The sequence below is a fragment of the Anopheles cruzii genome, chromosome 3 (assembly GCF_943734635.1).
Source record: "Anopheles cruzii chromosome 3, idAnoCruzAS_RS32_06, whole genome shotgun sequence".
Lineage (NCBI taxonomy): Eukaryota > Metazoa > Arthropoda > Insecta > Diptera > Culicidae > Anopheles > Anopheles cruzii.
In genome coordinates this window covers 36434516-36461328 of record NC_069145.1, presented here as the reverse complement: position 1 = coordinate 36461328, position 26813 = coordinate 36434516, and the positions used below count along the sequence as shown (strand labels likewise).

The window sequence follows — 26813 nt, the reverse complement described above, 5'->3', positions numbered from 1 at the left end:
CAATGCCGACCACTGATGCCTACTGATCGCGTCCCGTCTGGGATTTGAAATAAAAAATTTCGTTGATTACCTAACGCCGCCCCAGTTCGTTATACAGTTTGTCTACGACGGCACGCCGGAAACCTCCCGAACACGCTGCTGAAACGTACTCTTACGGCTTCCCTGAGAGATAGATAGAGAGAGACGCTGAGTGGCTTGGTGTATGTCTGTTGATGTTTGCTAACTGTTATCGGTGCTGGTGGACCTTCTCGAAGGATGGGCCCGCTTCGTGGCGCGCGATTGCGGGCAAGGATGACGACCGATGGTGCGGCTGCGGTTCAAACGGAACGGCCACACTGGTACGGGTAGTATTGGCGCATAAGATGAAGACAGATGAGGAAAGCCTCGCCCCGCAGACGGCGCACTGCTCCATTAAACATTAAATAACAATACTATTCTGTATGTCTGTGGCTATTTTTCCTTTCTTTTTGTTGTGTTTTGCGCCCATCCGATTCGCGGTCGGCGACGAAGGTTTCAAGAGAAAGCACAGAAACAACGGAAAACAATCGTTATGGAACGTTTAGACCCTTCGATAAGTTCCCTCCACCGCCCTGTTCGACACTACCCTGTCAAGTTTACTATGATTTTCTCGCCGCGTGTCGCTATGTGTGTGTGTGTGGTTTAGGTTCCGTTACGCGCTCGTTGCATTGGCGAAAGGCTCACCCGTGTGTGCCACCCATCGACCTACATTCGACCTTGTGTCTTTGCGCAGGGCAGGTGTCCGAAATAGGAGCGACAACGTGGGCTTTCCTTTCCCGACTGGCGGACCCGACTGGAGCCGCTTACGGTTCGTCCGGCTTCTCGTTCGGATTGCCCCAGAAGCGATCGAACCGATCGCGGGCCTTGTCCAGCACTTCCGTCGCGACGCTTCGATTGCCCAGCGGCGAATTGATGTCCGACTCGAACGCCGGATCGTCCAAACAGCGAAGGGTCGAACCCGGTACAGGTTTGTCGAAGCGAGCCGTAGTAGGCTCCGTGGCCGCCGGCTCCGGGGCACCCGATGGCGGTGCGTCAGCCAGTACCTTCTGCGGCCCAGCATCAGCCCCAGCTGATGGTGGCGGTGGTGGTGGCTGCGAAACGGTCATCGGTTCCGAGATGGCGACCGACGTTGGGTTGATCGACGAAGCAACGGATGATTTTGATCTCGGCAAATCATCGTCTTCATCTTCCGACTCCTTGATCGAGCTGGGCTCCAGTTTGGTGTCTAAAACGGCACAAGGCACAATGATCAGCAATTGCCAACTGCCAACTAGTAACTAGCTTCACTTGTCACGAGGCAGAATTGGCCCTTAAGCTGAGGCTACTCTCAGTGCCCTCGTAAGATGTGTGGAAATTTACCAACAAAATCAAGACATACCATCTTCAAACTACGGTAAAACTTAAGCAATGCTATATGCTTAGATCTTTGTCAACTCAGGCACATTAAACCCGAATTATCGATAATTCTAAAATGGCTGACCGCATTCAACACTGTCGGTCTAAAACTTGAAAATCGAGATGTTTAAAAGATGGCTCTAGCTGTCAATTTGGACCTACTAGTTTTGCTTTTTTGACCCCCGCTGATAGAGCAGTCGGTAGTGCTCTTCGCTGTCACGCAGCTGGCCCGGGTTTCGAATCCCGGGATCGGTTGACACTCAACCGGCCATGGTTTCGATTTCCGATACCGGCGTGATATAGGGGGGTTGGCGCGGGGCTAACAATCCCGCCCGTAAAAATGAAATGTTAGAGAGAGCACCAGAGATTAACATTGTCTCTGGTGCAGGCCAAGACCGCGCAGCGGTTGTAGAGCCAAATAAGAAGAAGAAGAAGTTTTGCTTTTTGGGCAACATTACCTTGTTTTGACATCAGGAAAAACATTTCAGGTCGAAAAAAAATTATTTTAGTTTGCAACCGATCTTTGAAAGGGTTAGACCATGTCAACTTTTGTGCCTGAAAATGACGTTTTGCTGAGATTATTATTTTTCTGCTACCTCTTGAAGAAAACTGCTTCAGAATCGCATCAAATACTTGTCAAGGTTTGTTAACGAAATATCGCAGTGCTTTAAGCGATTTAAAAAATTTAAAAATGGCGATTTCGAGACCAAAAAAGGACTTTCTGATGGCACTAGAAATGTGTGGTGGAACACAAGCTTTTAAACCTGGTGAAACTGTTAATTCGGATCGCTACTGACAACAAATGATCAATTTGAAACAATTTGATCGAAAAACGGCCAGAATGCCATGTTTTCTGGTGCGCCATGGAGGCGCCAGGTGGGGCTCAATGACCATTGAACCTGGCGCCTCCATGGAAATCCACAAAGCAAAACTGGTTCAGGATACAATCAAATCATTTGCATGGGAGCTGCTATCCCTCGCCGCGTTATTCACCAGACTTGGCCTCTTCCGAATATCATTCTTTTTCATCGATAGGACTTATTGGTTTGCTTTAAAAGACGAATAATTCTTTCGTCTGGGAATCCACGATTTGGCAGAGAGATAGGAAAAATGTATAGCTAGCGATGGCACATACTTTGAATAAAATAGATTGTTTCATTTCCATGCACATAAACATTTGATTGCTTTGAAAAAATCCTGAGTCTCAAGCCGACGGGTATTTTACAGAGAAACGTGAATGATGCTTCAAAATTAGAAGTTTACGTTCCATTGTCTGTTCCGTAATGTTTCGCCTGTAAAGGGCACCGAAGGCTACAAGACAAGACTTACTGGGCATTTTCGATTGTTCCGAAAGCTCTGGCGGTGCCGACTGTGGCGGTGGTGGTGGCTGGTCCACTGGTGTTGACGCCTTGATTTCACTGTGCGGACGAATCATTGGATCGCCTGAAAAGGGTAAAAGTGAGTCACTGGCGTAGCGTATCGGGTTTCCCGGAGATCCTGTCACCCATACCTTCCCGAACATTTTGCGTGACGGTGAACGTTTTCCCAGTATCGAGCGGCACCGTCCAGTTGACCGGGTCCGGCGAACGCATAATGATCTGCTCCGGTGACTTGACGCGCGTCGGTTCCGGCGGCGATTTGATTATCTGCTCCAGGATCTCCGGCGGCGGCGGCAGCGCGCTCGGTGTGGTACCGGCGATCACCGGGACCGGAACGCTGTCCTTGTCGGCATCCTCGACATCTACACGGACACACGGCGCACGAAGCACAAGAGGACAGGAACGAGTGACAAAACGAAAAGGTCAAAAGGGACATTAGTAGCGATCGGCGAGTTCGTCATCGGTGCTACCGGCTACTTCACGACTACAGTCTCTAACTGAACCCGGGAAAACAACGGAAAAGCACGTGATCACCAACGGAAGAGACAAACGGAACCAAAACGAACGAAGAAACGGAACGGAAGGAAAACAAACACCACGAAGCGCCTCTACGCGGCTCCACTCCAAGACTTCGGTACCGGGAAAAGGAGCTATTACGCTACCGATGCTATCAACAGAGAGAAAGAGAGATAGGGAGAGAGACAGAGAGACAGAGAGAGAGAGAGAGAGCACACACACTAATGTAAGTAGTTTCTAATGAGGAGCAACCAATGAAACAAACAAAACAGAGCTTGAAACCACACACAACACTACACGAACGAATACAAATCACACACATATAAACACGTCTAGTGGAGAATTAAAAGAGGGAAAGAAGAAGTATTAGTTTTCAAAGAACACACACACACAGACAGGCGAGCACGAGCTGGTACAGAGGATCCATCTAGGTGTAATCTAAAGGGCCGTTTACACGCAGCGATATATCGCTGCAATGCCTTGTATGAAACCAATTGCAACGATATATCGCTACGTGTAAACAGCAAAAAAGGAACAAATTGCTTGTATACGACCAGATTGGCAGATCAAAAAAATTGAATGCGCCGAGCATCAATTTCGGTCCAATCTCCATACATGTGTGCGTGTGCTGACGGTGGATAGACATGTGTGCGTGTGTTGATGGCGGTTTGGCATGTTGTTTTGAATGTTTTTAAAGCAAAAGTTTAACGTGAGAATAATGGCTTCGCTTTAAAAGCCATTCCCTTGACCACCGTGACCGATTAGTACTCTTGGTACGTTCTATTTTTTGCTTTGTAACCGAAACGCAAAATCCAAAGGCAGACAAACACAGTGTTTCTTCCATGGCTGTTTCCATGACACTGAGATCTGCGATTGCAAATCGCAACGATACATCGTGGCGTGTAGACGCTCCACCTTGGCTGCGATATATTGCTGCGATTAATCGATACAAGGCATTGCAGCGATATATCGCTACGTGTAAACGGGGCTTAAGTCCGCTACGAGGAGGATCGAAAACCAAAGCAACCATCTAGAAGGCGTCTGACAGATATAGGTATGTACAACATCGATGCGAGCCTAGTGCGCGCCTCCGGAAGCATTATGGTGGCCGGCTGAGTGACGGGCGCTCACACGGTGGCCGCCCGTGTGAGTGCCCGGCACTCGAATACGTTTACGGTGAGCGCGATCGCGATCGTGAGTGGCTTAGAGTGTAGTGTCGGAAGCAAAGCATCTGGCCCAATCAGACGAGGTCAGACGAGGGCCCCGCCTAGGGAGCTAGGAAGGGAAACAATAGAAGAAACAAAACGATTGTGGCCGAAAAAGGAAAAGAGCGCCAAAGAAACGGACATAAGAGAACGATACAGACAGAAAGATAGATAGAGAAAGAGACAGAGAGAGACAGAGAGTTAGAGAGGCACACGCGCGCGCGAGAGAGAGAGAGAGAAAGAGTAACATAGGACCGTGGCTCGCAAAACGAGGACAAAATATTGGAAAACAAAAACAAACAAGAAAACGTTCACACGACGAATTGGCACACGACCCCGGCTGGGTCTCCTGCTGCGCTTACTTACTTCCGGTGGGCAATTTTGTTTTGTCCGCTTCGACCGATCTGGCGGCGGCGGTGCCGCCGCTGCCCCGGCCACCAGCGCCCACGCCGCCCCCGCTAGCGGCGGCCACCCGCGCCCGCTTCCTCAGCGTGCTGGACGCGGAGGAAGGGGCGGAGGAGTCGCTGGCCAGACTGGTGGGTTTCGTTGGCCGCGACATCTGGCCGGCCGGCTGCCTTCTACCGCCAGCCAGCCCACCACCCGTGGCCAGGGAGAGCTTGGCGCGGGCGGCAGCGCTCGCTACCGGGGCACCGGTGGCGGCGGCAGCGGATGATGATGGTGATGCATTGGGAAGATGATTGTTGTTGGTGAGGTTCGTGAGAATGCCGGTGGTATGCGGAGGGTGGAGGCGGCTCGCGGGCAGCGTGCTGCTTTTCGAGCGAGAATGATTGGTGGTGGAAAGGGACGCTGAAGGATATTGAAGAGAAAAATAGAAACAGATAGAAAGATAGAGAGTGAGAGAGAGAGAGAAAGAGAGAGAACGAGAGAGAGAGACAGTGAAAGAGTAAGAGAGACGGTGATATGGTGAGACAAGGCCCGAGCGAACCGGGCACCAACCGGGGAGGGCCCGGGACAGGGACGGACGGACGGACACCGAGACCGAACCGGAAACCGGGTAACGCGGTGTGTCAGTGTGGGTGTAGGGTACGTGTGGTGACCCCCCAGTACCAAGAACACAACGGATCACAGCGAGGAAGAGAAAGAAAAGAATGATATCGAAAGATTAATGATGGAGATGAGCTGCGGTCCGTGGTCCGGTGGGCTGTGACTGTAGCGTGTAGCGGGGAGCGAAACATCAAACGAATGGACCCAAACCAAACCCAAGGACCCTGACGAGAGAGCGAAACTAGGAAGAGCGAGAGACCGAGCGTGTAACGGAAGAAGATTGGGAAGTAATCAGCCGCCAGCATTGTCTTCATTGGACGGCGTTTGATTAGCATGGCTTTGTGCAGTTCCTGCGATGGAGGCGCCTGGTGCCGTGTAAATTATTTGACCAAAGATGAAGTATCCGAGCGTTTGCGTTTGCCAAATGAGGACTTCTAAGACGGATTACATTTCCGATTATATGGTGGCTAGCGGAACAAAGGTTATGAACATTGGCATAATATGCGAAAATATGGGTATCTCTTCGAGAGATGTTGTTGAGCCTTCTAAAAGTATGATGATTTAATTTCGTATTCGTACAAGTCTTTGCAGCTTTGAGGTTAAAGTTTTCGGGTTTTCTCATCCAATTCGTTCATTTTGCTTAGTTTTAAGACAACCAGAGTAACTTTAGTCGTTTATAAGTAATAATAACGTTACGTATCATAAACAATTTACAAGCGGGAAACGATTCACAAGTTTCCAGCATAGCAAAAACGCAAATCAGTTACTTTTCTGGGTCATGTTGACTCAATAGCATACTAAAATCTGATAAAATAAGTTATCATTTCTTAAGGAAAACGTCTTATTGGCCAGAACTTTACCCTACAACAGGATAATGTACCAATCCACAAGTCACAAGTAGTAATGCAGTATCTCGAGGATGATTATAATCAGGTTTTAGACTGTCCAACACAATGCCCAGAGCGGCCTACAACAATATTTGAGGACTTTAGCATAGCACGTTGCTTCGCAATAAACTTGTCTGAACTTTTGATCTTCAAAAATGACAGAACTATTACAAACGCGGCTTAATCGATGTTTTTGAATGAATTTTGGTAAACTAAATTTTTCCTCCTCATATTTCATAAAATCGTTTCACTAACCATCACTGTACATTTCCACAGCTGAGAAATAGAGAACATAAAACGGAAAAAATTAAAACACAGCACAAACGCAGGAAAACCTTTCGAGGTGCTTATGGTTCTGAACTGATGCAACTTCCTGAATCTCAATGATTTTGTTTCCGGAAAGATTGTCCGCTGGAAAAGTTGGTCTAGTTATGACCGGTTGCTTGCTATTCGTAGCCAGATTGAGAGAAGCGATTCAGAAAGAAGTTCACCAGCAACATCAAGGTTGTGGCGACATCGTGTCTACGAAAGTCTATTCTAGATACAGCCATGGGGAAGCCATGGGGTTCCGGCAGCTGTTTCAAATTACCAATCAAATAAAATGAATTCAAAAGCATTCAAGAGACAGTAATGGAAAATTTTGGCACAAAGCTCACGAAATTGTTCCGCTTCCCAAGCTTTTTGTGTGGATACTTTATCGATGACGTAATATTTGTACAGTCTACCACTTTGGAGGATATTGTTACCCGTTCCGAGATTCTTTAGGAAAAGTCAGGGCCACGATTGAGTAGTGTGGTGTGTGTAGTACAAGGGCATTCTATTCTAAAACTGCGATCCACCAACGTTACTTCAGCTACGGAACATTACACGACATCGATCAGGTGTCTAGTACTACCTAAAAAGAGGAAAACTCATCTGTTCTAGGGGGCTTTTGGAGCATTCGACGGCGAGTTCGGTTCGGGTGGCTCCGATACAAACATACAACTACAATGACGAACTACACCCATTCAACGAGCGGCGGCTACCAACGAGGCCAATGGCCCGCCGGAGGGCAAACGGTGTGCGAAGGGCAGCGTCTCGCGCCAGCCTGTGCCCTGCGGCGAGCGTTCGGGTTTCCTGGACCTGTTTCTGGTCGATTCTCTTTGCTCGCCACTCTCTTTTGGTCTCTATGCTACAAGTATTCTAAGAACTTCCTGGGGCATGATCCTGATCACTGTTAGCCAATTGCAGGTGGTTCTTCAACACACACTAATACATGGCACAGAAAGGTATAGGTAACAAAACGAGGGGAACGGGAGCAAGGTACGAGAACTTCAAATGGACGAACAACAGCGAAAGAACGGAGCTACGCCTAAAACGAGGGGGGCTGGGGTTTCTAGCGCCTGAAACGGTGGCGGACGGAACTGGTAGCAACAAACGGAAAGGAACGCGCAGCTAGCAGAACAAGGAAACGGAAAAGGGTAATAACGGAACGTAAACCTAGCACACAACGTCGGCACGCGCGTCCTCGCTCGCTGCGACCGCCCGCCCCTCCGGTCGGGTCGGTCGGTCGGCCACGGAGCCGGCCTATCGCTACTCACTCGGGCGGGGTCTCCGTTCCGGTTGGGGGCCGGCGTGCGGCGGGTTGTGCGCGATGGCCGGCGCGGTCGCCGACGTCGGAGTCTTCTTGTGCGTTTTCGCGGTGGAAGCGGCCGTCGCGGACGCCACCGTGCTGCCGGAGCGGATCTGCCGCTTCGGAGATCCCGGTGCCCCGCCGGCGCCGGCGGCACCGCCCTCGGCCCCGGCGACGGCCGGTCCGACGGACTGCGATCGGCCTGCGGACGACAGACAGAGGGTGTAGAGTAAGCATCCTCGGGGCCTTACATGCCGGTTCGGCCGACGTGCTTACCCTTGCCGGACACCTTCTTGGGGCTGCTCTTCTGTGGGCTTCCCTTCTGGGGGCTTCCGTGCCGCGAGAGAGCCGTCTTCGAGGGGCTGCCCCGCTGCGGACTGTCGGCCTTCGAGCGCGGTATCGTGGGCATCAGCTTCTCACGGGTCGGCGACGGCAGAAGGGCCCCATCCTCCACGTCGGGACCCGTCGTGCGCTCCAGGTGGTGGCGGATGGCCTCCTTGCGGCTGCGGCTGCTGGTGGCGCCGGCGGCCGAGAAGTTCAGCCCTTCGGGCAGAGCCTTCTGGATCTCGACCGGCCGTGCCCCACCGGGCACGGCACGGCGAGTGGCCGGTTTGGTCGGCGAACTCTTCTTGTTGTTTTCCTTCTCCTTCTCTTCCTTCGTAATTGGCCTGCGGAACCGGAAGGCGGGATTACGACGGATTACGACTATATACTCCGGTCCTCAGCCGAACCTACCGTACGCTGGATGCCAACGAGAGGGCACTCAGGGAGCTACGGCGGGACACCTGGTCCCACAGCTCGACCTGCTTGTTGAAGAGATCCGGATTCATCTCGACGCCCCAACCACGGTTCTGTGGAAGACAATCCGATGAGCATTCGATGGAGGCACCAGCAGTTCGGCCAGCAGCCACTTACCCGGTACTCGCCGGCCTTCTTCCGCAGCTCCAGCACCTCCTTGTACCAGGCGTTGTCGATGCCGGAGTTGGCCTGGGCCCTGGCCCGCTCGCCCCCTTCCGGCTCGAAGCCAAACTTCTCCTTCTCAATGCGCAGCGCCCGCACCTTCTGCTCGACCACACGCGCCATGTCGCGCCTGCCGGTGGAAATGGAGGATATCGAACCAACGTTAGGGACCTCATCGAGAGGGCACGGAGTGGGGAGGACATGGAATGCAGGCTAAGGACATTACTTTTCGGTATGCTGCTGCTGCTGCTTCTCCATCGCTGGCTCGCAGTCATTGAACAGGGGCTCGAGCTCGGTCGCGGTGGCTGAGAGGGTGGATAGCCCCAGGTTGCGGCATGAAAAGGAAATTCATTGAGACGCGTGCGGTCAAGACCCACGGACACGAAAAACGGAACGGAACGGAACGGAACCGGAGCCGGAAGAGAATCGAGAGAGAGAGAGAGAGAGAGAAAAGGGGAGAGAAACAATAGAACATCATTACTCTGCGGGCCTCTAGCGGGCGGCTCTCCGGGTTTCTTCCGGTTTCTGTGGGCGGGGGTGGGGCGGGGGCGAGGGGGACGACAGGGTCTTAAGTAATGAGTGTTGGTGTGTGTGTGTCTGGCGTCGGGAAACCGAAACCGATATCGATCGACAGCGCCGAAGGAATCCGGACCCAGAACGTGTCACTGCGTCGGGCTGCTTCTTTCCGGGCACTTGCCCTCGGCTACGAGTGGCCACAGCGTTCTCGGTGCCCAGGAATGCACTTTATTTCAAAAGAGCAAAATGGCTGCCCTAGACTTTTCTCCTTCACAGCTCGGCTCGGACATCAAACAGGAACAGGAGAGCGCTTTCAAACGCCCAAAACGTATTTAAGTCGCGAGCTGGCGCGAGTGTTACAAGTGGATGTGGATGAATGTGGCTGGAGGATGGTTAACGGATATACATGGACCATGTTACGCCGCACAAACCCCCGGTACCGAAAGGAAACAAACGATTGAGAAGATACGAGCGTCAAACGGGGAGTACGTACGCATTTTGGTGGCGGAATTTACGGAAAACGAGAAATCATTAGCTACGACAAAAGCGCCAATAAGAAGGATACGGGTGAGTGGTTAATGGTGCCGTCGTTGAACTTTGGCACGGTCTCGTGGACCACTTTACGCTTTGCTGCCAAACGCTAGTCCAACGTGCATAACACTGTGGCCAAAGGGGTAACGGGAACTTTATTTCAAAGTTGGCAACCCTGTCACCAAAATCTATGTCGAGTTGTACGTTAAAATGCTAATTGGTGTTTGCGATACGGGTCCTTTTGTAAACGAGTTGTACGTTAAAATACTTAAAGTTAAACACCAACGCAGTTCTATTATACCCTTAAAACCTGTATACTTAAAAAACGGACTATTAAAAAGATGGCTCTACCCGTAAATTTTGTCCTCCTTATTCAGGTTTTTTGGCAATATAACCATGTTTTGACATCAGGAAAAGGATTTCAGGTTGAAAAAAAATTATTTTAGTTTGCAACCGATCTTTGAAAGGGTCAGACCATGCCAATTTTTGTGTCTGAATGTCTGAGATCATTGTTTTTCTGCTACCTCTTGAAGAAAACTGCTTCAGAATCGCATCAAATACTTGTCAGAGCTTGTTTTTGGAATATCGCAGTGCTTTAAGCGGTTTAAAAAATTTAAAAATGGCAATGGCGAGGCCAAAAAAGGACGTTCTAATGGCACCAGAAAGATGTGGTGTAACACAAGATCGAGATCACAACATCAATTTGAACCATGAACCGAAAAACGGCCAAAATGCCGCGTTTTCTGGTGCGCCATGGAGGCGCCAGGTGGGGCTCAATGACCACTGAACCTGGCGCCTCCATGCGAACCCAGAAAGCAAAACTGGTTCCGGATACTATCAAATCGCTTGGATGGGAGCTGTTATCCCCACGCCTTATTCACCAGACTTGACCCCTTCCGAATATCATCTATTTTCACAGATGGGACAGGTATTGGCTGAGCAGCATTTCGTATCCTACGAGTAAGTCGAAATTGGATGACTAATTAGTTGGCTTCAAAAGACGGTGAATTCTTTCGTCTGGGAATCCACAAATTATCACAACATCGTTTATTGACAATCCAAGCTCTTACTGACCTTGTTGACATATCAAGAAGATCAGTGGAATCCACTTTGAGTGACCATTCCGGCATCAGAAAAGTGAAATGTCGATTGGGGCCAAAAACGCTCAATGTCAGCAAAAAACCGCGTCGCGTTGAAGTGTATGAAACAATGCTTTTCGATTATCAACACAAAAAGAAACGCAACTATGGCTGGTTACTGGGACTTGGATCTAACCTTTCGATCCGGGAACGACCGATCATTCGTGCTGAAGGTTAGCAGAAATCTAAAAAACCAAAGTTAGTTAAAAACAAGGTCATTAACACTTGATACTTGACACTTGACACTTTTCTTTGATTACCGTCGTACACTATGAATTTCCAAATGCTTTTTTGGCAGTTTTGGATCTTTGATTTTGGAGGAGATAGAAACCGAAACGAAGAACGAATTGAAGGCTGTACCGGAAGAAGACTTTGCAGTATGTTTTGAAAAAAAAAACGTTGCCACAAGTGTATCCAGATGAATTACTTTGAAGGGGATAAAACTAAAAAGCTAATATAAATAAAGAGTTTGTGAGTTATAAGCAAATTCCCGCTATGTTTTGGCCACAGTAACAGACAAACGACGGCACGTATTTTGGGCGTATGTTTGAATTTTGAATCGTTCACTATCATTACTCAACCAGTACTGCATAATATTTAATAAGGCGAGAAGCGGCTCTAGGACTCTGGATTGTGCGGCAAGTTGCATGCAACCCATCGGAGGCGCAGATCGTGGATGGTGAGCACCAGCTTCGGACCACGACTCCGCTTTGGGACTTAATTTGCACAGGAATTGCAAAGGACCATTATGAGGAGGAAAGAGAGAGAGAGATCCAAAGACAGATCCCGAGCAACGGAGCAACTGGTAATAGTAGTGGGTTTCTATGCTGCGTTCCTCCTTAGAAAGCAGGAAAGGACATGGACCTAGGGCAAACGAAAACGGGACGCAAATGTACGAACGGGACGAAGGAGCGCAAGTGAGATAGTGAGCGAGGGCGAGAGCGAGAGAGAGAGAGGGCGAGAGAAGCACGAATGAAAAGCGTTGGAAAGAACAAACGAACGAAATGGATCGAAATCGAAATCGATGGCAACAACGGAACAATGTAAACGCGCGCGCCCACGCGATCGCACCTTCTCGCTCGTTAGTCGTTCGTTTTTTGTGTACGGAAGCGATGGTGCCACCGCCACCGGCGGTTCCGGTCTGAGCCGCCCGGAGGGCCCCCATCGAGAGGGACTTGCGCGGCGGCGCATCGACTGCGTCCGCACCGTCAGCATCGCCTCCGCCGTGGACCGCTGCCGGGGCGCCGCCGCCGCCGCCGACGGGACCGCCCTTGATCGCGCGGCGCACGTGTGGCCACACGAACTGAAGCCGATACTCTGTGCTCAGTTTGGTAATGGTTTTTTTGAAAAGTCCACTAGTAGAAGACTCACCCGCCTGCAACGAGACAATCGGTGAAGAGAGAGAAAGAGAGAGAGAGAAAAAGAGAGAAAAGAGAGAGAAAAAAAGATCATTAGTACGAGTAGCTACCCGACACGGTCGTAGAGATGTGACATTGATTTTGATCATTTCCTGGTCTGAAAAGGGAAAACCCAACATAAACGCCGGATACACAAAACCAAAAATCCCAAATCGGAAACAAACACAAGTTTAACGCAAAAATAGAGAGAGATAGAGAGTGAAAGAGAGAGAGAGAGCGAGAGAGAGGGAGAGCGAGAGCGAAATATGGTGACAGCTGATGTGGCGAAACGGAACAAATCGAGGACGACGTAAACGGAAGAAGTTTGTTGATGAAGGCCTTAAGTAATTCGTTGAGTCGTAGTCAATCAGCTGAGTTAGCCGAAGCCTGTCCTGTCGGTCGATCATATATGTACACTGTCCAACTACGTGTGTGTGTGTGTGTCGGATGAATGGGACAGAACAAAAAGGCGGAACGGAAGCTCTTGAGCTTTGTGCTTTCCAATTCGGCTTCGGAGGCTCGTGTGATCGTCAACCGATCGTGGTACGGAACAAGATGGGGTACAACGAATGAACGGACGTTGTTGTGTTGGTTTTGGGGTGCCGTGTTCCTTGTGACAGCGCAGTGTGAGAGAGCTAACGCGAAGCGATAACACGGTGCTGCCAATAACACGTACACACGCACGCGGTCGCAAGGCGGAAATGGCGCACACACTGCTACACTGAGTAAAGAAAGGAAAGAGTAAAATAATGCGCACACACACACACACAAAGGTGCACTCGCAAACACACACGCACACGCACACAGTTGCACGATGAAAGCGCCACGTTACCTGTTCCAGTGCCCTGCGCTCGCTCGAGACCGGCGGCTCGGCGGTTCCGTTCACGTATCCCGTCCCGGTCGGAAGCCTTCCATTGGCGACTCCTGCCGGCGGTCCTTCCGATTTACTGCGACGGGAAGGTGTTCCACGCTCTTCAGACTGTAATTAAAATGAATACATTGTTTCTCGTTGGCACGCTGGCATGTGATGCGTTAGAATTTGTCTCTCGTCCCTAACCTAATGCTGGCCTGGCCTGGCCTGTTTATGCTTTTTTCTCACTCATCGGCAACTCCTATGTCCTGCTAACCTTCAAACTCCAAAGTCATCGATTGGGCTCCGAAAACGGGCCGCGACCCTAGTTCACATGGCATCTGGTGAGACCAGTCGGAGACCGTACCATAAATCATAAGAAAATGTGTGTGACAAAATAAGCTCGGCTTGCCAACTGCTCAGGGAGCTATACTTTACTCGGGGGAAAAGCGGTAAGCTGCACCATACGGAGACGGTATGAATTGATAAGCATTCGTTTCGTGCCAACGTGTGGAGCGTACTGTTTTCTATCTCATTTCATTGAGACGATATTGAGACGGGTCTTGGAAAAGCTGATCTTGTTAAGTATCGGAAATGTTGTTATCGATGGTAACAACAACCGTAACGAAAGACAGAGAGAGAGAGAAAGAGAGAAAGGGAAGGACGAGCACAACTAAAAGACAACTTCTAAACGAGTTTGTAATTTAAGAAGAAGAACCAAAGAACCACCGTTCGCCGGTCCTACATATCGCATGCATGTACGCGCTCACCCGTGACGAGGAGCGCTTCTGCTTCATATTGAGCCGAAAGAAGACAGCACGACACCGGGAGCGACATGGTTTGGGAGAGGACGGGGACGGTGCATACGTGGCACGTGGCGAAAGGGAACGGACGCGTGTCGCGTTCCGTGGAAGAGTCGGTCTTGTCTCGAACGCCGGGATATGTAGGATATTCCCTTTTGCTTGCTCGCTTCAATATGAAATCCAATCGAAATCAATCAACGTAACGTATTCATTTTAATTAACATCTTCTACCGACGGGGCGTCAGGCATCAGGCATTTACTGCTAATCGGGCCATTCCGTTAGCTACCTACTGCTGCACTACTGCACGCTCTAAACTACTGCAAGCGCTATTCTAGAGGTTTCTTGCCTCATACTCTACAGCTAGTAATAAAAAGAAAAAACAAACAAACCAGTAAACCAGCTCCAGCTTACACATACTCGTGGATGCTATCAAGTACCTTAAACGCGAGTGAAGTAAAGCGCAACTAAAAATACAAGCAATCGAAACAATCCAACACTGGGTACTGGGTAGACAAGAAAATGCATAGAAGTGGCTTAGTAATAACACCGAGTGTCTTCCTAACGGAGGGCTAATGTGTGGGGAAAAGTAGTAGTATATTATGGCCTTCATCGATATCTATATATACAACGTTGTCCGTAATGGAGTTTCGATTTTTGTTTGTACAGGTCATTGGGGAGGTTAATTTGAGCGTTGAAAAAATCGAAACGCACCAGGCGTCTCCATTCGATAGACAGAAAGTTGGGTCCTACATACACCACAACAAAGGGAAAGTATGACACATTCGGTTCATTGTCCTGTGAATAATTAAATATTTTGGCCATATGGCAAAAGACGCCAACACGAATTGCGAACGGCCAATTCTGTTTCGCAAACGTGTAGCTCTGCGGCAGTGATTAATACAGAGTTGGCACAAAGTTGGAGTTGGCGTGGAGCCGCTCGTGGCCATAACGCCATACCCACGGCTGGCACGATGTACTAATTGTATTGACCTTTAGTTTGTTCTCTGTCTTTGCCGGTAAGCTGCCGTAAACTAATGCGACTGTGCGAAAACACCAACGAAAACCGGAAATCGAACACACGGAAATTTCTTTTATTTAACGAAAACGCAACATCTAACACACCGAACAGAAGCGATAAAGTAACCAGAACCAAAAATCTCTTCACAGCACCGGGGTTTCGGAGTTTGCTTAACGGAAACGGAAAGGATTGGATTGAACGCGGAAGACGTGCGCGAGAGAGTGAGAAAGAACAGAGAAAACAGAGTAAGAAAACGAAAGCTTCCTGACGGGTCCCTGACAGCCAGAGAAATTCCCCGCATCCCCCAACCCCCACCCGAGGGGGCCGTACTTACCCTTGCTCTGTTCTGGGTCGCCACCGCCGCCGTATCGGTACGATCGTGGCCCGCGGCATTATTTTGAGCTCGAGTAGCCAGAAACTCGTTCGTCCGATAGGCAAGCTCGGGACATTTTTTCCTCCTCGGCAAGGGCGGTTCGTTGATCGAAGCTGGATCGGTTTTTTTTCGGTCGTTACCGGGAATAGAGAATAACGCAAACGGAATGAAGTGAGAATGGCGAATAAAAAACCGTGGGGAAATATTCAACATCTCTAAATGTTACTTGAGTACCGAACGAACGCTAACTATGGCGACAATAAAAGAGCATCAGCGTCCGGAAATACTACAATCTCTACGATACCCACTCGGGCAAAGGGTTCACTTGGAAAGGGTCCGCTCATGCCACACACTTGTCCCCTTTCGCTTGGCCAAAGTTTGTGAAAGCCCCCCTTCGAGGCATCGCCCCGAAGCTGCGGGTACAAGTATGTGAAGAAAAACGGACCCTCAAGTGATGAACGCAAACACATAAACGAATCAGACGAAGCAACCATACAATGCTCACTCACTCACTCACTCGCGTTGCTTGGCAGCCTCTCATATTTGATTTATTTTCTCCACCCATCTCGGGATGCAATTTGGAGCTTTCGCTTGTAATTTGGGTCAAATTTGAGTCTAATCTACAAGGACACCGCAGCTGGCAGGCTTAGAGTGAGTCGAGCTTCAACACTGACGCTACGAGCTACGATCTATGTACTCTAAAACACGTGCGTAAGGTCAGCTATGCACAGAATAGGAACGAATGCTACCCGAACGAAAGTGCTAATGCCTGGTGAGCTGGCGAGCGATGATAATAACTAGCGTGTCCCGAGAGGAAACAATCCACAAAACGCAACTCTAGAGCCGCCGGCCGCATGCCTGAGGAAAGCCGCAGCACAATTTCTTTGTTGCCGTTCGTTGCCGATTGCCTGAAATCTTATTACGGATTCTGTTGATAACAACCCGATAATTTAGACTTTATCTTTCCACACGACCAGACAAGCGGCCCGTTAGACGCGGTTAGCGTTTTGCATTTGATTTCGTGGCTCTCCAGTCAGACATACTCAGCGTCTGTACAAGTACGGTGTGATGTAAATGATGATGAGAACGAAGCGAATGGTGTTACTGTCATGCAGAAACAACGGATAGCGCTGCCCTGAGTCTCGGCAGCATCGATATTAGGTGGATGGAATGAGTCACTGGGTCGCACATCGCTTTGTTCACTTGTACTTACGCCTTACTGACTACCAGAAATGCTGGACCAGTCATCAAAAGTCGAACGGGATGTAAGCGTTGCCGGAAGAAGCAACCGGAAAACAAACCGCTCGACACACCGCCCGTCAGACGGCTCAAGACGGCTTTTGCTATATGCATATTTCAGTGCAGACGGAATAAAACCCTTCGATTCGGAATCTACCACGGACCGATCGATTTTTCTGGGCCGGCGACGGCTCAATCTGGACGGGTCGTCAAACCGTTCACCGTGGATTACATCACCCAGGCGAGCACGAAGCCAAAGGATGCGGGGCCAAAGGGCGGTCGGCAAATGTTGACGCGGCAGCCGGAGATGCCGGATCATCTTCACCGCCATCCGCCCCACCAGCACCAAACCGAGCCCGAGTGTCAGACGTTAACATCACTGCACCTAAGCGTTGCTGATGTGGCGGAAGAAATTGGATTTTTATATGTGAGGTCCGACGATTTGAGAGCAATAACGGGTCGTGATATAGAATGTGGTCGCTTGCTAAAGAGGAACCGACCGACGTGGGAGCAATGTGTGTGAGGCTTCCACAAACATGACCTTAATTGCTATTTAAATCTTCTCTCTCGGGCCAGCCACGCGACCGACCACAACGAACCGTATGGGCATAAAAAGATGGATTATCATAATTTGCCATTCCGGGACATGTGTCCAATAAAAGTCTCAGTTTGCCGCGTGAGTTCTCTGGTGATTTTGCTACATTTTGAACGATAAGCCTCCGGTTCCGGGCGGAAGTAGGAACACTATTTATCGAAGCACGCGCTAAACAACGAATCGGAACAGTGGGACGGATGAATATTTTACGATCAATTCGTGGTTCAGCCGTGTGCACACACGGAAAAGAAAGCCGGCTGATCGCTGTGCCCTCCGCTGTGTGTTCGTGTGCTTGCGTCATGCCGTCAATCCCTAACGGGACGAGGCACACATATGTGGAAAGCGAAAGTACCACTGCAGCACCGGAACGCAGGAACACTGGAAGATTGGCTATCGATCGAAATGCTCGTGCACCGTGGAGGCCGTGGGGGTCCTGGAAATCGAGGGACCCTGCAGCGCGGCCCGAAAGGGGGATCGCATAAAGCGGGCAACCAATTTTCATCGAGAAACAAAACCGTCGCATAATTGATGACCTGGCGGAGATAAAAATAATGCGCGCCCAAGCTGAAAGCGGCTATAAAGTTTGAACTCAACCTTTTTGGGCTGAAGTCAGCGCGTTTATGCCAAGGCGCCTTACGGTTTGGTTCTTCGGCGTTCCAATTTAAACTTTGCCAACTTGGTGCTGATTGGATTTGAAAGCTTAAGTGAAGTGTTAAGCTGCGCTGGACTTTTGAATCGTGGACGTACTAATCGTGTTCATTAGATTTTTTGGACCATCCTTTGGTGACGTTAGTAGCATTGTACTGTTTCTAGTGCGCCGATTTGCGGGCCATGTGCCAGGTACGGTGCTGCTACTGAAATCAACGCAATGCTGCTTACCCTGAGGAGGTGTGTTTTGGGCAGGCTGTGTGTGTAAGTACATGTGAACGGCGACCGTGCGACCAGAGCTTGTGCTTAAGAGAATGAGGTCATTTCTGCATTGGGCATCGATTGGAGCGCAAGGATACGCGGCAGGTAGGCAAGGAACAGGTAGGCACACTCGAACACCAATGACTCGGTAGAGATATATAGGGCACGCGGGCCGATACGCGGGGAGCACAAGCCAAAAAACCACTACGAGCCAAATCGACGCGCAAAGGAAGCCACAGCAAAGGGCGTACGGATTTGGCAGCGAGCGGAAGCAAATCACCTTCGATAAACTTTTCGTCCTCCGTTGATTTCGAGAAAAAGTGATCCGCCTTCGAGCTGGCTGCTTGGAAGAAGAGATAGTACATGTAACATGAAAGGTTAACGGTTGCTTGTGAGCAACATCTCTGTCGATTCCAAAGCGGGAAAGGAACGTCGAACCGAACACCGGTCCGGTCGTTTGGAGCGAAATGTTACGGCCATTTCGGTCGCCTCGGACCGCTAATCGTTGTGGGACTTTGACGGTTAACCCACGGACTGTGGCCACTAACTCGGGATAACTAACCTCCGCGACGTAACCGCGGCCTACGCTCTGATGTCCAACAAACGCTAATAATACATGAAGGAAACGTGGGGACCGCTTTCCGTGTTTGGGACTCGTTTCAATTAATTATGCGTCGCGTTTGGTTTGGACGTGTTGGACAATTTTATGGACCACCGAAACGGGGTCTTCGGTCGCGTCGAACCCACCAACCACTAATTTGATAAAAATGCATTGAAAAACTCACGATCTTTGTTGTTGGTGAGTCTTTTTCAATCACTGTATCAAGCCAAATGTATAGTTTCGAAGAAATACGAGTTTGAAAAATTACCTAAATTACATTCTTGGCAATTTGAACGTGAACATGTTCGATAGATTGGCCGTAACAAAAACGAAGACCTTCTTGAAACGATACAGACCATAACAAACGCATCGTAAAACAATGTTTAAACCGTTCCAGACACAACTGGGAATATTCTTCAACAAAAAAAACACTCAAAACCATATCCATTAGAAGGGCTTTGTTGAAGGAACATTGCAAACTCAAACCTAAACGAGGCCCCGCAGAATTCAATTTTAATCAGATTATTAGGTCGCAAGAAAAATTAGACGCCGATGAGAACCGGTGATAGCAAGAAGCGTATTGATTTCACTGCACGAACCACCAGCAGGACCGTCCGAAAGCGTAAATCACGCCCGTCGGTGGGAAGTTTTACGAATCTTAGCAAAGCTCCAGAGCCGTAGGCTTCGGTGCGTGACTTCCGAAAATACGCCAGCATTCGGGCTTCTTCTTCACTCTTGCGCTAATTGACCACACTATCTACGCACATAGAAAAAAAGGAAACGTGCTCAAGTAATGAGTGCTATGGATGGAAGTGAAAAGTTTGCTCTAATTTGTCTGGTTCGCGGTTTGTGTCGTTGCCGATTTGTGGCGATTCTGTGCGCGTTGCCCCAGCTAAGTCAATGGCAAGGCATCGAAACGGGTGATAAGCCACGAAGAAAACGTATCTATTTCGCTGTCATTAGAGACAGGTTTGAGTCCCCACAGGAATGGACAAGTAAAAAAAAAGGATGTGTTTGTGTCGGTGTTCCATAATTACCGAATTGATTTGGCACAGGTGGTTTTCTTACGACATCGGGACCTCCGGTGTATTCGTGCCATCGATAGGTACTTCTATATTCCGAATGGAGCTGCAACGAAAAGAAATGAAAACAGTTGTAATTTTCGGAATTGTAAGCGATCGCTGAACCCTGTTCCGTTCATTAGGAATCTTTTGAAATGGAACAAGGAGTAAAACAATGAGTTATATCTTTTTAACGCTAGTGACGTTGTTTCCCGCACACTCAAAACTGTAGCGCATTTACGAGTTCTTCTTATGAAACTTGAATTCACGGCAACTGCTCTCAGCTGCACGCCCGGCATTGGTAATGCGATGTTGCACCATGTGCTGCAAGCAATGGGGCGTTTCATAACCAGCAGCCCGGGTTCGGCAGACCGACGTGGGTAGACCGTCGGCCCCACTCCGTTGCGGGCTGTGCGTGCACCTGTGAGCGGTACCGGCAAATCATATAAGCCACCGCACGCCATACAACCACCACACAATGGCTCGGGACTGGGCTGGCTTTACAAACACCACCATAAAATAAGCCACGGCTCCGTGCAGTCGCGCGCGTTCCGATTCACTTCGGCTCAATGCGGATGTTTTCCTTTTGAGTTTGCGGCCCAAGGAAGACCGCCCGCCCGCGGCATTCGTCGTTCGCCCGCAAAGCCATCGGCCAGAGGCCCGGCCGGCTGGATGCCGTGTCGGCCGACTTTTGAAAGCATGCAACCGGATTCGGTGAAAAGCGGAGCCTTTTCCTTTCTCTGTTTGTTCCGCGGGCCTATTTTCTTTCCCCGCCAGGTTTACGAGCGGGAAGGATATTGTTGGAATTTATGTTTCCTCCTTAACAGCTGCTTGTGCCGCACAAGTAATTGCTTTATTGAGCCGCTGGAGAGAAACCGAACGCCGCCTTTGTGCGCCCGCGACACACGATACCGGCATTGCAAGGAACGACCGAAAGTCTGCGATGTCTATGGTGGGTTGTTCAGCATTACGTCATTTCGGGGACGGGGAAAACGACAACGGGGCAGCCTAGTAAATCCTCCCGCGAGGAGCTGGCGGGTCCTCGGCGAGAAGTTCAACATGTGTCCCGTCATCGTACACAACCCGGAACCGAATCGGGCAGTCAGTTTGATTCACCCATCTTTTTGGCGACGATTACACCACCAACAGCCTGAGGCCAGCGTAAATGTCACCGCAAGGACATCGGACTCCTGTCTGCATCCGAGGGGCTCGTTCATGTCTATGAATAATCTTCGGGCCGGCACCTGCTGAAGGGCGGTGCTGGGACGGAACTTTGCACGTACCTACTCCGATCCCTCGCAGACAGACAACCCTTGCCACCCCACGGCACAGCACGGCCGAGGGCAATTTATTTGAGGAACGCGATCAATATTTGTCTTCCATCCACCTTCACGGCAAGCGCCGAGGTTTGGGGTCCCCGGGAAAAGTCGTTCCACAATGCCGTCGCCGAGTAATGGCGGCGCACGGCACGGCTTTGGACCACGGCTGATGCTATCTTCTGCCGGTAAGCCGGCGAGGATCGATGACAGTAGGAAACTGTCTAGGACATTGATTGATGAAAACTCACTATCCGCCGGATTCGGGTACGAGCTGTACGAGTTTATCTGAAATGCTCCGTTCGAAATAGTCCCGTCGGCAACCAGGAGCCCCACATCCGGTCCGGCCGGCAACACACTCGAAGCTGATACACTATTGTGCCACCTGAGTGAAGGACAGCCCATTTCATTGAAAATTCTAAAAGAAGTTAACTATTTGAATTAAAGTACTGCATGTTCGATAAATAACGATAATTTTTTTTGAAAAATATATAAAATGCAGCCATATCTATTGATTAGTAACATAGTTTGAAAGCTAAAAGCTGAAAGCGTTCTGCTTAGTTTTAAACACATCCAATTTCATACAAATCGGATGAAAGATTAAAATGTTATGCGTGTTTGTGTGTCAGTAGATTTAGGTCCTTGTTACAGTCACTTAAATCGTTGCAATGCCGTCATAAAATGATCCATGCATGGCCAATTTGAGCTTAGGGAATAGACGAAAGTCAGACGGTGACAGATTATGCAAATACGGAGGGTTGTTGTCCTTTTTGACGGTTTTAATCATGCCTTTCGAATGTGTTACACGAGTGACCTTTTGGTCGTCTGTTAATTCATGCGGAACAAAACGAGCACAACCATTTGTTTTCTTCAAATCATTAAGTAAAATTGTACAAATAGTGTCTTTACTTATGTTCCACTCTTCAGTAAATATCCTTACAGTAAAATTTTCATCCACAGAAATGATTTTCCGAGCATTTTCCACCAATTCTGAATAATTTCGGTATTATGGAGGTATTGAACTCGTTGAGCTCAGTTCATGTTTTACCAAGTTTAAAACAAAATTTAATGTTGGCTCTACGTTCGTTTCTTTACGTTGTTGTAACAAGGATACTAAACCTACTGACATATAAACAAGCATAACCTTTTAATCCGTCATCCGATTTGCATGAAATTGGATCCATTCGAAAGAAGAAAACTGTACCTTTCAAACTATGTTACTAATAGATACTGTGTGTAGAATCTTAATAATACCTAGCTAAGAAACGTGAGACTCGAAGTACCTTCAATTCAACAACAGCTGACAAGAACGATTTACATGAAAAGCCTTAGCATAGCCATGTTTCTCTCGACACAAATCACAAGAAACTATGGAGCTCTTCGCAGGTCGAAAAGAAAAGCAGCTTTTCGTTTTCATTCGCTTGCCAACAGACCTCGTCAATCGATCATTCGATGTCGTTCGATACCTCGCTCGTCACACGCAGATGAGCGTTACAAAACCAATTTCAACCCAAAACCCTCCGGTGCTGGGCCTGGCTCGCTAGCGACCCACTTACCTTATCTACAGGCATTGATGGACACGCTCTACAAAGGTTCCAAAATGAGCCGATCATGAAGCCGGGTTTTGGCTGGGATGACCGCCGGTACACTGAAGAAGTACTAAAACGGTCTGTCTGAAAAAGAGAGAGCGAGAGAGACAAGGTAAAGAAAGGGCAGCATAAGAGATGGACCTCGGCGAAGGACTCAGGCTCGGGTGGGATGTGCTTACCGTGCGTTGGTTCCCGGCGGGTAACCCAACGACCAGCACGTAGCGCACACGGGCGGCAGTAAACAAACAACGGAACGGGGATCGCGGCTACTAACCGGCGGCTCGGCAAGGTGATACGCTGACCGGTGCCTGTGTGTCTTAAGCCACTCCGTTGGACTCTCCGCCAGGCTCGAAAGGGTCGCCTAATTTACGCTGCCGCTCGCACTGGCACTTCCCGAACGGACACACACGCACACACACTTTCACGACGGCACACACTAACACAGCGACTGTGGACGTAGTGAGATACACTTTTGTACTGGTTTTTCTTTTATTTGTTGGGTTTCCTTCTTCTTACTGCGGCTCCTGCGGCTCGGGCTATCGATTTTCGGGCCCGGTCGGTTCGGTCAGGCGGGCGTGTGGTTCCCGGTCGTGTCAATCAGACACCGAAATGGGTGCCAGCGGTGGAGCGATCCAGTGGGCCACTCATGTTCACACGGTGCGGGACTTCAGCTGCGCAACACTTCACCGTTTGCACCTCCAAAAACAGCTGGCCGGCGGTTCGTGGGCGTGTAGGGGAGCGTGTGAGAGGGGGGCCGGTAGTGGGAGCGAAGCCCACAGACGGCGGCGACGGCGTAGTCAGACCACCAGCACAACCTGCCACACGCACACGCACAGGTATCTGGCAGACGGGCCGGCAGACTAACGCCACTCGGACTCTGGGAACCGCAGCTGCGAACTGAGAAACGGCAAAGGGAGCAAACACGGGTCCGTTAAATTAATTATCCTTCCGGCCGATCCGTGAAACGTGACTCAATGCGGTGCGCCAAGCCCGCTAACGGGTCGTGGAAAAGGAGGAAACACACCGCAGGGAGATCACCCACCTTGTGAAAGTGAAATCTTTTCCGAAGATAAAGAAAGAAGGTGAGAGAGAGAGAGAGGTAGAGAGAGCGTTTGTCGGTGCTCAGCAAAAAGGAAAACTCAGAGAGAGAGAGAGAGATCCCAATGAGATTGCCCGAACGGTGGTGTGTGTGTGTTTGTTCCGAGATGTGGAACAAATGAGAGTCGGCTCTCCTTGAGCAGCAAAAGGATACTCAGAGGAAAAATTTGGTCAAGCAGGCCAACTGCATGAAGAAGAAGCCGTGGAATAGGTGAAAAATCCTGATCCGCAGCGAACGAATCGATGTAAGCCCGTAAGGATCGAACTGACGGACATCACCTAGTTTGCTGCGGATCCTTTGCTGGTTGGCCAACTTCCAATTCTTCCCTGGGGCTAACCACTGGGCTCTGATCCACTTCACTGAACTGTCGAACAAAGCACCCGAGGGCCAAGAAGTGGCAAAGCCCACTCCTAGCGCTTGCTCGTCGAAAGGTCCTCGTCCTGGGGTTAACGCGTTTTGCTTAGGTAACAGGCACACCGGAAGGCCCGAGGCTCACTTGGATGCAGAGTCTGCTATGCCACAGCAGCACCAGGAAGGGGAGAGAACTAAAGTAGAACGAACGGTCGACGGTCACACACTGCGCTGTCTGGTCCACTGCTGCACACCGAGCGTAATGACTGACGAGAACTGTACCACCGCCGAGCCGAGTCCTGGCCATGGGGTATCCTCGAAAATGACGTTTCCATTTTCGTATGCTCGCGTCAGTCGATATGCCTCTGTCTCTGTTCCGCTGTCTGTCGGGGTCGGAAAAATCGGCACCCTCTTTTCCGAGAGCAACAGGAGTCTTCGCTCTCCGAGAGAGCCGCCATTTCAGTCATTCGCTCTCGCACACCCCATTGCAATGCGCAATTTGGAGGAGAACTACACAACCACACAGATATCGCCGGTGGTGTGTGTATGTGTGCGTATACTGTCAGGAGCGCGTGCACTATGGGGAAAAGGCGGTCATAAACCAACTTTAAAAAGTGACGGTTTTAGTTATACTTATCTACATAAAATAAACTTATAGATAACCTAAAATAGCTATGACTAATCTGATTTTTTAGCATTAGAAATTCGACGTGACTCGACGATACTTAGAGGAAAATCCGAAAGTGAGGAAGTTCTCATTCCGAGGATCTAGATGACCCAACCAATTTCCGATCCGTCTTGCATTCGCTATGACCATTAACAAATCACGAGGCCAATCCTTGAAAGTTTGGGGTCTGAATTTGGAAAATCAATGTTTTTCCCATGGTCAATTATATGTGGCATGTTCACGAGTCGGAAGACCATCTGCGTTGTTTGTTCTTGCGCCTGATAATAAAACAAAAAATGTAGTGTAGTGAAAAAAAGGAAACCAAAACAAGTCAAAAAGCCTATTACAGAATCGTAAAAATTCTATTTTTATTTATTTATGCTAATCCTAAAAAATATGAACAAGATAAAATCCAAAATCTGTTTGCTTATTTGCTCTTGTCGCAACGTTGTCTTCGTGAGCAATAATTATACTGATACTGTACTGATTTGAACAAATCCTATCGATTCTTTTTGTGAATTTTCTTATGTTTTGATAGTACAGATAATGAATGGAACGCTTTCTTACACATTTTACACACATAAGGCTTTTCACCGGTATGAACACGAACGTGATTTTGTAATGTGAATAGCCGTGCAAACTTGGACGGACAGTGCGGACACTGATGATGTTTGTCCTTGTTGTGAATATTCTTATGTTGTGCCAGATTGCTTAAAAACCTGAATGCTTGGTCACATATTTCACACACATAAGGCTTTTCACCGGTATGAATACGAACGTGACTTTTCAATGTGGATAACTGTGCAAACTTGGACGGACAATGCGGACACTGATGATGTTGGTCCTTGTTGTGAATTTTCTTATGTTTTGAAAGTGCAGATAAGGAATGGAACGCTTTCTTACAGATTTTACACAAATAAGGCTTTTCACCGGTATGAATACGAACGTGATTTTTCAATGTGGATAACTGTGCAAACTTGAACGGACAACGCGGACACTGATGATGTTTGTCCTTGTTGTGGTTTCTCTTATGTCGTTTCAGATTATTTCGTGATTTGAACGCTTTGGAACAGATGTTACACACAACAGGCTTTTTGCCAGTGTGAGTGCGGATGTGAATCTTCAGCTGGCTTTGGTGAATATAAGTTGCGGAACAATGAGAGCAATGGTGCTTTTGTTTACTGCGCTGGCCTTTGCTATGGGCTTTCTGATTTCTGCCGATGTCAACTTGTTGATGACTTCGATGTTCATACGAGCGCAGCCGACGTAGCATATTTTCCCGATCGTTTTCACGTTTTCGGCCAACTTTGAGGTGTTTTCCGGTATCGATGGCAGCAGTTCCGTTTCGAATTGATTCTGATGCCGCATCATTAATACACTTGTTGGTTTTCGCATGGGGATCTTCTCGATCCTGGCAGATCAATTGTGAAAGATTTGTTTGGCTGTTATCTTGTTCATCGACATCTTCATTCTCTAACTTGAACGCGATTGGATTTTCTTCTGCTTCGAATAAATCATCAGATTGGTTGGCACAACATTCATGTGTCCCATTTACATGAGGAACTGTGCAACTCCTCTGATTCAAGTGCAAATCGTTCGCTGCCTCCGGCGGAGTGGTAACTTCAGTTTTGATTAACAATTCTGTGCCAACCGTTTGTTCAGCAGAGTGGCCAAGATGGTCTTTACTAATGTTTGCCTCGTTCTTCGCTGTGTTTTGCTTTTCGGTAAATCCATTGACCAGTGCAATATTTTTGTTGCAGCGCCAGCGAAACGTATACATA

At 49.0% G+C, this 26813-nt stretch overlaps 1 protein-coding gene across 1 annotated transcript; it reads right to left on the bottom strand.

Annotated features, from left to right (window-relative positions):
* Positions 1-821: 821 nt before the first annotated feature.
* Positions 822-22953, bottom strand: LOC128272407 (serine/arginine repetitive matrix protein 1). The gene is made up of 15 exons (XM_053010209.1): positions 22883-22953; positions 19987-20077; positions 18629-18688; positions 15567-15718; positions 13393-13539; positions 12235-12538; positions 9204-9282; positions 8933-9107; positions 8753-8868; positions 8294-8685; positions 7986-8219; positions 4880-5320; positions 2924-3154; positions 2743-2856; positions 822-1243 (listed from the first exon to the last, which is right to left on the bottom strand). Exons 1-15 carry the CDS (start codon positions 22937-22939, stop codon positions 822-824), a joined length of 3015 nt encoding a protein of 1004 aa, XP_052866169.1. The 5' UTR covers positions 22940-22953.
* Positions 22954-26813: the final 3860 nt, after the last annotated feature.

Excerpts from the sequence above, each read along its gene's own strand:
- LOC128272407 (XM_053010209.1), bottom strand. The coding sequence starts at position 22,939 with ATGATCGGCTCATTTTGGAACCTTTGTAGAGCGTGTCCATCAATGCCT. Across the intron at positions 9,283-12,234 it reads AACGACTAACGAGCGAGAAG|CCACCGCGACCGAGCTCGAG; the intron begins GTGCGATCGCGT and ends CCACCCTCTCAG. Across the intron at positions 8,686-8,752 it reads TCGTTGGCATCCAGCGTACG|GCCAATTACGAAGGAAGAGA; the intron begins GTAGGTTCGGCT and ends CCGGTTCCGCAG.